The 12,736-nt window shown below is 34.9% G+C and overlaps 3 protein-coding genes across 3 annotated transcripts; 2 read left to right on the top strand and 1 right to left on the bottom strand.

The window, feature by feature from the left end:
* The first annotated feature begins 943 nt into the window (after nt 1–943).
* Nucleotides 944–2,753, top strand: LOC142176278 (uncharacterized). Its single transcript, XM_075243409.1, has 3 exons — nt 944–1,217; nt 1,552–1,710; nt 2,422–2,753. Exons 1-3 carry the CDS (start codon nt 944–946, stop codon nt 2,751–2,753), a joined length of 765 nt encoding a protein of 254 aa, XP_075099510.1.
* Nucleotides 2,754–4,802: 2,049 nt separating this feature from the next.
* LOC107822729 (mavicyanin-like) lies at nt 4,803–6,154 on the bottom strand. The gene is made up of 2 exons (XM_016649296.1): nt 5,980–6,154; nt 4,803–5,119 (listed from the first exon to the last, which is right to left on the bottom strand). The coding sequence occupies exons 1-2, from the start codon at nt 6,152–6,154 to the stop codon at nt 4,803–4,805; spliced, it is 492 nt and encodes a 163-aa protein (XP_016504782.1).
* A 785-nt stretch (nt 6,155–6,939) lies between these two features.
* LOC107822730 (mavicyanin-like) lies at nt 6,940–8,206 on the top strand. Its single transcript, XM_016649297.1, has 2 exons — nt 6,940–7,042; nt 7,815–8,206. Exons 1-2 carry the CDS (start codon nt 6,940–6,942, stop codon nt 8,204–8,206), a joined length of 495 nt encoding a protein of 164 aa, XP_016504783.1.
* Nucleotides 8,207–12,736: the final 4,530 nt, after the last annotated feature.

The following is a 12,736-nucleotide window of genomic DNA, read 5'->3' on the forward strand; positions in this document are numbered from 1 at the left end:
GGAAAGAACAAATTATGTTTGGTAGACGGTACCACCTCAAAAGGTGATTTTGGACACGGATTAGCTCATCAGTAGGATCGTTGCAACGCTATCGTTACTTCGTGGCTGATGAGCAATGTTAATTCACATCTCCTTACTGGTGTTTTGTTCTTAGAAAATGCTCAAACTGTTTGGGCACGACTTAAGAAATGATTTGACAAAGTAAATGCTTCGAGGCTTTACTATTTGGACAAAGAAATTTTTATTTTAACACATGGGATATCATCTATTTCAGTCTATTTTACAAAGCTAATAGACCTATGGGCAGAGCATGATGGAATATTACCACCACCTCCTGTTAAGGATTATGTTGAACAGAGAATTTCAGAGGTTACTGCAATTCTTAATGGGGTTGAATGATAGTTTTGAGCAAGCCAGAAGTTAGATTTTTATGATGCCTAATGTCCCTTCCATTAGCCAAGTATATACTATGATAGTTTAAGATGAAAGCAGAAGATTAATTTCGAGTAACCACTTCAATACTCATACAGGACAAGTTGAGCCTACTGCCATGTTTACTTCACAATCGGGGAATAGGCCTGTGAATTTTGTCAGTACAAGGGGCACACAAAAGCAAGCTGCTATAGGTTGATGTAGTGTCAGTTCTGTAACAAACCAGACCATTCGAAGGAGAATTGCTATAAAATAGTTGGCTATCCATCTGATTTTAAACCTAAGACAAGAGCTAATGTTGTAGCACAAATAGAAAGCAATGTCTCACAAGAAGCAAACAAAGGAGTTCCAACACACATGTTCACAAATGAACAATACTATCAGATTTTGCAACTATTAAACAAAAGCTCAATTGGTGAATCTAGTGGTACTATGGCAGCAACGGCATGTACTTTCCTTTACAATAACATTAGCATTTCTAAGTGGATTGTGGATACATGAGCTAAACCATATGATAGGAAATAAAGATTTGTTGCACCATGAAACACAAACAGAAAATGTAGACCAGGTTCAACTGCCAACAGGGGATTCTGCCAAAATTACCAATATAGGGGATTGTCAATTGTCAGGAGGTGACATTATTAAGAATGTCTTATGTGTTCCTGCCTTCAAGTTCAATCTTTTGTTTGTCTCCAAAGTGACAAAAGACCTAAACCGCTTTGCTTCCTTCTTTCCTACATTTTGTGTCTTTCAGGATCTTTTGTCTAGGAGGGTGAAGGAGATTGGTAAGGAAGAAGATGGGCTATACACCATGATACCAGTGTAGTCACACAAAAGAATGCATTTTTACATCTTTGAAGCAAGGAGATCCAGATATCTGGCACAATAGAATGGGTCATGTACCTCTACCAGTTCTTAGGAAACTATAATGTTTCAGAAACAGTTTAGATTTTAATAATGCCCATAGATGTGAGATTTGCCCTTTGGCAAGGCAAACTAGAATGCCTTTTTCAGTAAGTACTACTAGAAGTATTGAAGCTTTTAAAATAATTTATAAGGATGTTTAGGGACCTCATAAAGTTGCTACCTATAATGGAATAAAGCTTTTTCTTACATTAGTGGATGATTACACTAGATGGACTTGGAATTTTCTGTTAAGACTGAAATCTGATGTAGTTTTCATTCTTAAGAATTTTCTTGCTATGGTTAAAACTCAATTTGGCAAGTCTGTCAAGATGTTCAGGTCAGATAATGGGAGTGAATTTTTTAATACTCGCTGTAGAGAATTGTTTCAGCTACATGGGATCTTACATTAAAGTTCATGCCCTTACACACCTCAGTAGAATGGGGTGGTAGAAAGAAGACACAAATACATTTTAGAGTTTACAAGGGCTATCAGATTTCAAGGTCATCTACCAGCTAGATTTTGGGGAGATTGCATTGAGACAGCTGTGTTTCTCATCAATAGAGTGCCATCCACTGTCCTTGGTAATAAATTACCTTTTGAATTGTTGTATCACAAATAGCCTTTTCTATCTCATTTGAGAATCATAGGATGTTTGTACTTTGCTTCATTATTGCCTAAAATTGACAAGTTTGGGCATCGAGCTGTGAAGTGTGTGCTATTGGGGTATGCAGCACTCCAGAAAGGATACAAGCTTCTTGACCTTGAGCACAATATATTCTTTATTGGCAGAGATGTAACTTTCTTTGAAGATTCATTCCCTTTCCAGAATCCAAAGTAGGGAACTGACCAATCCTTTCTAGATGATTTGAATATAAGAACACTCCATGATCATAGTAATGCAAATCATGAGTGTTATCCTCCTCATACGTTAGCTCCTGCTGCTGATTCATCCATTATCCCTACTTCAGAGAATTAACCAGTGCTCAACTCAGATTAGGGGTACCTAGAGACTGCTCCAACTCCTCCAATATCCACTCCAATTCCTCGAGTATCAAATCCTTCAATTTCTGTGCTAACTACAGTTCCAGAATTGAGTGTACCACCTATTGAGGGTGCTAGAAAGTCAAGCAGAACTTCTAGACCTCCCATCTGGCTCAAGGATTATGTAAGAGTTGACAAAGCTATACAAAGTAACAGTTGCAGATATCCAATAGCTACTGTCATAGGCTATAATCAATTGTCACCCAAGTATCAACGTTACTTATCTCAAATTTCTTTAGAACAGGAACCCAATAGTTACTATGAGGCTGCAAAGGGTAAGAGCTGGATTGAGTCTATGCAGGCAAACATAAAGGCACTGGAGGATAACAAAACTTGGGAGATAGTACCATTACCTCCAGGAAAAGAGCTATAGGGTGCAAATGGGTATACGAAATCAAGTACAAGGCAACTGGAGAGGTTGAGAGGTTTAAGGCACGACTTGTAGCCAAAGGATATAATCAGAAGGAAGGGTTGGATTACCGGGAAACCTTTTCACCAGTAGTGAAGATGGTGACAGTCAGAAGTGTAATTGCCTTAGCTGCTGCCAAGCATCGGACCATCCATCAAATGGATGTGTACAATGCTTTTCTACAAGGTGATTTAACTGAAGAAGTATTCATATGTATTCCACCTGGCTTTGTAGGCTGTAACAACAGGTCACTGGTACGCAAATTGCATAAATTACTCCATGGACTTAAGCAAGCATCTCAACAATGGAATATCAAACTCACTGCAACACTACTTGCATCAGGATTTCAACAAAGCCACTTAGACTATTCCTTATTCACCAAAAGATCTTCAGGGCAGCTGGTGGTGCATCAGAGGAAGTATAGTTTGGAGTTGATTGCTAACTTGGGTTTATCAGGTTGTAAACCTGTGAGTTCACCTTTGGAATTGAATGCCAAGTTGACCACATTGGAGTTTGATACGCGCACAGGCTCTACAACTGATGATACTCTATTAGAGGATCCAAGACCATACCAAAGATTACTTGGAAGATTATTGTACTTAACAATCACTAGACCTGACATCTCATTTATAGTTCAAACACTGAGTCAGTTTATGCACAATCCTAAGTCTTCTCATATGGATGCTGCTCTCAGAGTTGTGAAATATATTAAAAATTATCCTGGCTTGGGGGTGTTAATGAAAGCTGATTATTCTGGCTCACTAGCAGCTTTCTGTGATGTTGATTGGGCAGATTGCCCCAACAGTAAAAGATCAATAACAGGTTATCTAATGAAGTTTGGTGATTCCCTCATTTCATGGAAGTCCAAGAAACAATCAACAGTTTTCAGAAGTTCTACTGAAGCAGAGTATAGAAGTCTTACTTCAATTGTGGCTGAGATTGTTTGGCTTACTAGTTTGTCTAAAGAGTTAGGGTTGCTCAACAAAATCTAGTTCCTATTTACTGTGATAGCAAATCAGCAATCCAAATTGCTATCCGCTCTTTCACGAACGGACCAAACATATAGACATCAATTAGCATTTTGTGTCATTTTGTGCATGAGAAGATCCAATCAGGATTGATCCACATTGTCTATGTCAATACTGCTGATCAACAGGCTGATATTTTCACTAAAGGCTTGAGCAGAATACAACATAGCTATTTGTTATCCAATGAAGATTCTCTTTCTTCCCCGATATCTTCTCATTATTTCTTAGTCTCAAAATTCAGTTTCATTTCACAAATTCAACAGAGACACCAAAAAAATCTCTTTTTTTTTCCCACGAAATCGTACTGAGTTCAATACTATAATACAAGGACAAAAATCATGATAAAATAATTGTATTACTCTAAAAGTCTGTGTTTAAATTATTCTCATCACTAACAACATTGCATTTTTCAGTTGGTGATTCTCTCTATGATGGTGTCAAAATAAAGTGAAACGGAAAAAAGAAAAAAACTCTATGGCAAGCACCAACTACATATTAGCACCAAATAAATAAATAAATAACTAAATAAACAACCTAAAAGTAGGTGTGAAGCCCCATTACAATGTTTCGGGTATCTAGGCTATATCTTGTTGGGTTACATGGTTACAATTTTTTTTGGGCTATGTAGATGAAATATATGTGCTGGATTGTATTATTAATGTACAAATATCACTTCTTCTTTTTTTCTCCATGAAATCGCACTGAGTTCAATAATATAATACAAGGACTAAAATCATGATAAAACAATAATATTACTCTAAAATTTTATGTTTACATAATTCTCACCACCAACAACATTGCATTTTTCAATTGGCGATCTATGCTGGTGTCAAAATGAAGTAAACGAAAAAAAAAACCTCTATGCCAAGCACCAACTAAATATTGGCACCAAAAAAAAAAAAATTTAAACAATCTAGAAGTAGGTATGAAGCCATGTTATATTGATCCAAAATTCATAAACTCAAAATTCTGACTTCGCCTCGACCTAGAAAAAACAAATTCCAAGCATGCCGACGATGGAAAACCACAAGAAAGAATGGGATGAAACAACACTTGCTTTAGATAGATAAGCATTTCCTTGGACATTCTTTGCCTGAGAACCACTAACTTGTATATGAACTTTTTGGCCAATTTGGCAATGGCCAGGAACCCCGCAAAGATAATAGTAATCGCCAGGGGCTGAAAGTGTAAAAGAGTCTTTGCCTGTATTTAAAGTGGCTATTGGAGATGCAACTGTACATGAATAATATTCTTGGCTACTCACTTGCATCACATTGTGGTATTTGTTGTTGTAATTAAATTCTGCAAGTTCAATTGACACCCTCAATTAGTCCATAGAAAATAAAATAAAATAAAATAAAGAAAATTGACAACTTTTCCATGTGAAATTAACAAGTTTTAGCAAAATTTCTGTAGTCTTTTATTATTATTATTATTATTTTTGGAGTAGTTGCAAGAATTTACCATGGGAAAAAGGGACTAAGTCAATTAGTGGAACAACTTACTCACACTCGTTGTTTCCATTAAATTATATAAATTTATTATGATTAAATAATACAATAAACTTGTTGGATTTTCAGGGTGTGAATTAGAAAAGGTATCTTTTAGATTGCACCGCTCCATCTCAATCTCTCATTGTCTATAAATTCAGATGTTTAATCTTATTTTTCAAACACTGCAAATTCTGATAATTATCCCCACTTTTTTGCATTATTCCAAAATAAACATAAGTGTCAAGTGTGATTTGTTCCGTCATTTGAGTTCGCCGAAATTCTGTAATTTGAAGTGTCGCTTCCATTCTATCCTAGGATAACTTAATTCACAACCCTAGACAACGATGAAGGGATTAAATTCATTAAGGACACATAGTGAATTTTGTAAATTCGAAATAATTTCTTATTTCTGTTTGGATCAACATTCTTTATTGATTTAATGATTTTAGACCCCACTTATGGGAAACTATTGAATTTGTTATTGTTGAAGTATAACACATTATACAAACAGAACTAATATATGGTAAATAACCTTAATTAATAGATATGTAAAAGCAAATATTGAAGACATTCATGTTATCATTCGTTTAGTGTAAGCATCGAATGTGAATAAGTAAAAAAATACTCCGAAGAATATACAACATGAGGATAGAGGAAAGGACTACTTACTCAAGATGTCATTAACTTGAAAATTCTTTGAAGAAGCCCAATCATTATAATCAACGTTGCCTACTATCCAACCTTTAGAATCACCAACTTCATACACAGCAGCCGTGGAGAGTTCAACTGAATTAGCAGCCATAATAAAGCACAGAAGCATTATTGTTCTTTTGGTGAAACCCATGGCTGAACTTGAATATTAATGCACTAATTAATGGATGCAAAAGCCCCTTTAAATAAGCACCATAAAACTATATTTTACTAGGAAAATATTTTTATTATTTGGAAATTTTGGTTTCTCAATTTGTAGAAATTAATATTAAGGAAATAATTAAAGTAATAAGAGCTTAATTAAGCGCCTAAATGTAGCAGGAAAAGAATGGTTTCAATTTCATTATTACGAAATTCCCTTCCTACTAATAGAAAAGAATATAATAGGAAAATTTCCAAACTCAAAGCTTTCCCCAAAAAACGAAAAGAATATTTAAAGAAAGAATTTATTCAAGTAATTCGACCCAAATACATTTAGTTGTGGGCAACTACAATAACTAAATTTTATTTTTTTCTCAAAAATTTAGGGGACAAACACTAATTACACACGTACCTCGTAGCACCTCTATAAAGTTCCAAATTAAACATGGTAAGTAGTACTTGTATGATTTGATTTTTGGCAATAATACGTTTACTTATTACCTTTAGTTTCATTGGAACTTCTAAAGTTCTTGGAAATTAAATTTCCCAAATTAAAGTAGTAAGCATGTTTCCTTAAATTTTAGTCCTAGCTACGCCTTTAAAAGTACCTTAGAGACTTATTCATTCAAGTCATTAGCACTAATAAAACTCCACAAAATCTCTAATTCTTCCTTAGTATATATTAGCATTGAGATATTATATATACAAGTTAACATATGGTTTCTTAAAAGCAATGATGGTTTTGTTGGTGGTGATGATGTCTATTTTGGATCTACCATGGCAAATGTGTATCAAGTTGGTGATTCTAAAGGATGGACTTTCAACTACAATTATGATACATGGACTTTTTTTAAGAACTTTCAACTTGGCGATACCCGTGGTAAGATCTTCATCATCTTTTTTGGCTCCCTCAATTTCAGCATTATTATAAATATGGTGAAATCTCTTTATAACAGTCTCATCTGTTCCGATATTTTTTGATTGTTATAGTAAAATGATGTTATATAGAATATATATTATAACATAACATAAAAAATTATCCAAGGAAAACTTGACTGTTAAAATAAAATATTATTATAGAGGATGACTATTATAGAGATGTCGAATTAAAATTCTTTTTGTCTGGTTATTTTATTCAGAAACTAGGCATCATAATCTTCCGAAAGTATAGTAATTAATAACTTATAGCTACGTGATTATTTTGAAGCGATTAGAGTAGGGGAAATTTATATAACAAAACTTCAAATTAATATAGAGAGATATAGAGAAAGAGGGAGTTGGAATATATAGCACCAACATGTAATTTCAAATGACAATGATGTGAAAGCAGATGCTAGTCAGATTAAATGACACTCATATTAAGTAGATTTTTTTTTTATTGAGTTTTGATTTTTGCAACTAAACAAATACATACATTGTTGAATTGTATGACCAAATTTAGAAAGTCTAACACATTTATTATACATGTTTGTGACATCTAGTCTTTTTAGTTAACATAAATTCTTTGTTATGATTAGAGCTGTCAGTTTAGATTTGGTTGATAGGGTTGTGCTAAAAATTTTGAGACCGACCCATATTGACTATTGACAGCTCTAGTTTAGATAGTGTTTTATCGTACAGAAGACCTTACATATGAGTTGTGTAACATGCAGTTTTCAACTACGACCCGCGGTTGCACAATGTGAAACAAGTGAACATCGACGACTACAACACATGCAGCAATAAAACTCTAATTGCCAGTTTCAATTCCGGCAGCGATTCAGTCATCCTCGCAACTCCAGGGGACTATTATTTCTTGTGTGATATTCCAGGTCATTGTGCTTCTGGACTCAAACTTCACGTTATAATTGCAGCTCCAGCAACACCTCTAGTGACTCCAATAGCCCCAACAAAGGGTTATCCTGATCATTTTCCTAGTAATCCCACAAACAAGCCACCTGAAACTTTGCAACCTTATCATCCCTCTGCAAATACTGCTTATTATTCATCCAAGTGGTTTCCAATGAGCATGTTATTTTCGTTGATTCTTGCTCTTTGTTTTTAATTATAATTGGCTTTGGCTCCTAGGAATGGTTGAGACACTAAAATTGTAGCTCATAATATATAGTACCTTGTTTTTTTTTTGGGGTGGGGGTGGGGGTGGGGTGGGGTGGGGTCAAATATTTTGTTAGGAAAGGTTTTTTTTTTTGTTGTTGGTGAATTTTTCTAGTGTTGTTTGTAGTGGACGTTAAGTATATTAATTTAGTAATTTTGTAGTGGTTCTTCCACCATATTATTTTTGTCAATTTTGGAATATGATTATTCGACTTATTATTTATTTCAAATTCAGTTATTATACTTTGTAAGTGATTTGAATTACTGCTTAACTAATTTACTAATTTCAAGGCCTTGTAATAAAAATTCTATATAACCGGCAATTTTTTTTCTGACAAATTTTGCTTCTGCAATGGTTGAGACACTAAAATGGTAGGTCATAATACTTTTTATTTTTATTTCTGTTGTGGTTATATATTTTGTTAGTGATGTTTTATACTTAAATACCACATAAAAGAAGGTGATTTGTATGATGTCTAATTTTCGCGTCCATTAGATTATTGAAGGATCTTGTTCGTCTATGCGTTCATTTAGTAATTTTGTAGTGGTAATTCCACTAAATTATTTTAGTCAATTTTGGAATATGAATATTCAACCTATTATTTATTTCAAATTCAATTATTATATTTTGTAAGAGATTTGAATTACTGCTTAACTAATTTACTTTTAAGGCCTTGTGTTTGTGTCAATGCATTTTAATATTAAAGTTATAATATTAAAATGCATAATTTCTTGTGAGATAGTGGTTATAAATTGAGAAGAAAGTGATCATTATTTTGGTGTAACTCTTGAAACCACTAATGTCATAATCTACCACTAAAAGTTAAATTCTGTAATCACCAACCATGTTCTACAATTTTATTATCCCACTACTTTGTTAATTATTCTATGGAAGAAATTTTATGCCTATAGATAGTGGTGTTACTTTCTTGTATTGTAGATGCGAAATATTAGTGTGCATGAAAAAAGTAAATTGGTGTAGTAAAAAAGAGAGTTAAGAGAAGGAGAAAAATCTAATTCTCCAACTTATTATCTACAAAAAAGAATATTATTTTGTTGAAGGAAGGTGTTCATTTTGGTGGGGCTTTGGACTCAACAACTTTTCCAGGGTTTCTTTGACTCATACGACGTTGTCGGGCTGTTGTATCCTGGAGGGGACAAGTCAAGAGTATTAGTGCTGGACCGATAAAGATGCTACCGCAGTGGGCTTGAATCTCCTTAAAAAAAGCGCGATATCCGCGCCGCAGCTTGAAGAATATTTATTTATTTTCTTCATCTAATTTTTCAACTATAATTACTTGTAATTTCACCAACACCTTGTAATAAAAATTGTATATAATCGGCATATTTGTTTCTGCTTAACAAATTTGATATATTATTGCTCTTTGTTTCTGATTTTGCTTCTAGGAATGGTTGAGCCACTAAAATTGCATGTCATAATACTTTTTTTAAATTTTTGTTGGGGTCTAATATTTTGTTAGTATAGCTTTATTGAGTGAATTTTTTTGCTAGAAGGGCTTTCTAGTGTTATCTTGCATGGGAAGGTATAGGTAGTCATTTAGTAATTTTGTTTTAACTCTCAAAATTTTCTATAATATAGAAGAGCAAGTCTTTCGACATCACTGCTTAAAGTTATTAACTTTTTATTTGAGGGCATTTTAGTCTTTTCAAGTATCTCGTTATATACGTGTCATCGGAAGTTTCCCCAAACCCTACGTGTATTGATTTCATTACAGCTGTCTGACAACTTAGCTTTTTTCATTATTTTTTTGTACTTTTAATTCAAAGAGTATACCTTCTATTTCTACCATCTTCTTCTTGCTCTCAAGATCTGTTTGTATTCTTGCTGCAATTAATTTTGCACATATCTTCTTCTTTATCCTTAATTCTTTTCTTTTTGAGTACTCTCCATCCTTTCAGTTTTACTATTCAATAGGTGTGGAATCCCTTCATCTTCAACCTAAAATTTCATTTTTTGTATCTCGCTTTATCTCTCTTACCAGAAGCTTGATAGTTTCTCATTGTTGATCTTCTCTTTTTTATCTTTCGACATGGTTGCTTAAATGTCACGACCCAAATCCTAATATGTCGTGATGCCGCCTATCGATGTTACTAGGCAAGCCGACATTTTCAAAATACTTCCAATATTTAACAGAAAATGAATCGAAAAATTTTAAATAGCAAAGTTTTCATAAACATGGGTAAAACCCAAAACACGTGCGGAAATAGCTCCCAATATCGAGGTGTCACTGAGCCCATGAGCATCTATACGTAACCATTCTAGAAACGAAACGTCTATAACAGTTTGGATCCAAATACAATGAAAGAAAAGGTAAGGAAGGAGAAAATAAGGACTGCGTATGCCAGGCAGCTACCGCGATATTTCCAACGGTCAGCTACGTGAAATATCAACAACCCCCGCATCTAGAAACTCCTGGATCTGCACACAAAGTGTAGGGTGTAGTGAGAGTACAACCAACTCAGTAAGTAACAATAGTAAATAAGGAACTGAAAGATAGTGACGAGCTACACAGTTGTGGTTTAATTTCAGTAGTCTCAACAAGAAAAAAAATAGACATGCTTTCAAATGTGAAAATATTTAGTCAAATCAGTTTATACATGCCAAACTCAAGTAAAAATGGATAAAATATATTTCATAAGTCTTCAAAACAGTGATTTATGACAACTATGTGCAACAACAATGAAATCATATACAGCCTCTCATGGGCAACAATCAGTCAGTCCTCCCATTTCACTCCAACCTCACAATTACTCATTTCTCGCAGCCACTCATTCCTCACGGTCACTCAGCACTCGGCACTCGACACTCGACACTTAGTAGGTACCTACGCTCACTAGGATGTGTACAGACTCCGGAGGGGCTCCTACAGCCCAAGCACTATATCAAGCTGATCGTGGCATAAATCAATGAAACATACTGCGACGTACAACCCGATCCCATAAATATCCTCACAATCAGGCCCTCGGCCTCACTCAGTCATCAATCTCTCTAATCTCTCGGGCTCTCAGAAATCAGGAAAATTAGCCCAAACAGCAATAACATGATGTATCAATAAGAATAACAGAGATTGAGATATGATATGCGAGTAAAAATATAGACTGAGTACAAATAGCATTTAATAGGTAATTCAACAGGTAACACGGCCTTTGTGGGTCCCAAAAGTACCAACACATAGCCTAAACATTATTTCTAACATGAATTATGGTCAAATTTCTATGACACATAGAGAGCATATAGCTAACAACAAGTTATTCAACTTTACAATTTTACGGAACGGACCAAGTCATAATTCCCACGGTGCACGCCTACACACCCGTTACCTAGCATGTGCGTCACCTTCAAAATAATCACATAACACAAAATCCGGAATTTCATACCTTCAGGACCAGATTTAGAACTGTTACTTACTTCAATCCGAGTAAATTTCTACTCCAACACACCTTTGCCTCGCAAATCGGTCTCCGAATGCCTCGAATCTAGCCACAAACAATTCGATACAATCAATACGAGCTAAAGGAATCAATTCCATGAAAAAATACTAAGCTTTAAGTCAAAAGTCAACTCAAAAGTCGGGCCTCAATCCCACAATCGGGTAAAAGTCAGAAAATTCGAATACACATTCGACCACGAGTTCAACCATTCCAAAATTAGTCAAATCCGATCACAACTCGACTTTTAAATCCCCAAATTATAGTTTATGAAGTTTCTACAATTTTTCCTTAATTTCCATCTCAAAATACTAATTAAATGATGAAACTAATGAATGATACATTCACATATATATTAACCAAATCCAAGTTAGAATCACTTACTCCAATGATTTTCTTGAAAACCCCATGAAAAATCGCCACAAACCGAGCTCCCAAAGTGCAAATGTGAAATAATACCCTAATCCTCATTTATATAGTACGCGGTCTTCCCTCCAATGTGCTGACCGCCCATATTTTGGTGCGGTCGCACATCCCAAGTCCTGCGGCCGTGATCCAAATTGCTCGCTGCACTTCAGCAAAACTACACTACTAGGATTTAGTAAATTGGTCATAACTTTCTGTACAAATATCCAAATATTGATTGAATTACCTTTATGGAAACTAGACACAAAAGGCTACAACATTTATTTTTGTATCATCTCCAAATTTCTTATAGATTAAAAGATATAAGCTTTCGAAACCAGATCATCGAACCTGCAGAATCTCTGATCTGCGGCCGCGAGAAGAATTGTTCGGTCCGCGTTTTTCCTCCTAGATCCGCACTTGAGTCTTTGCCTAAGCACTCCAAAATGTGCCCCTGCAGTTCCAAATGTACCAGAACAGAATCAGAGTACAAAAAATGCCTGGACTCGCTCAAAACTCACTCCGAAACATACCCGAGCCACGCGGGACCTCAACCAAACATACCATCAAGTCCCAAAACATCATACGAACTTAGTCGAACCCTCAAATCACCTAAAACAATATC

Source organism: Nicotiana tabacum, chromosome 22, assembly GCF_000715075.1.
Source record: "Nicotiana tabacum cultivar K326 chromosome 22, ASM71507v2, whole genome shotgun sequence".
Lineage (NCBI taxonomy): Eukaryota > Viridiplantae > Streptophyta > Magnoliopsida > Solanales > Solanaceae > Nicotiana > Nicotiana tabacum.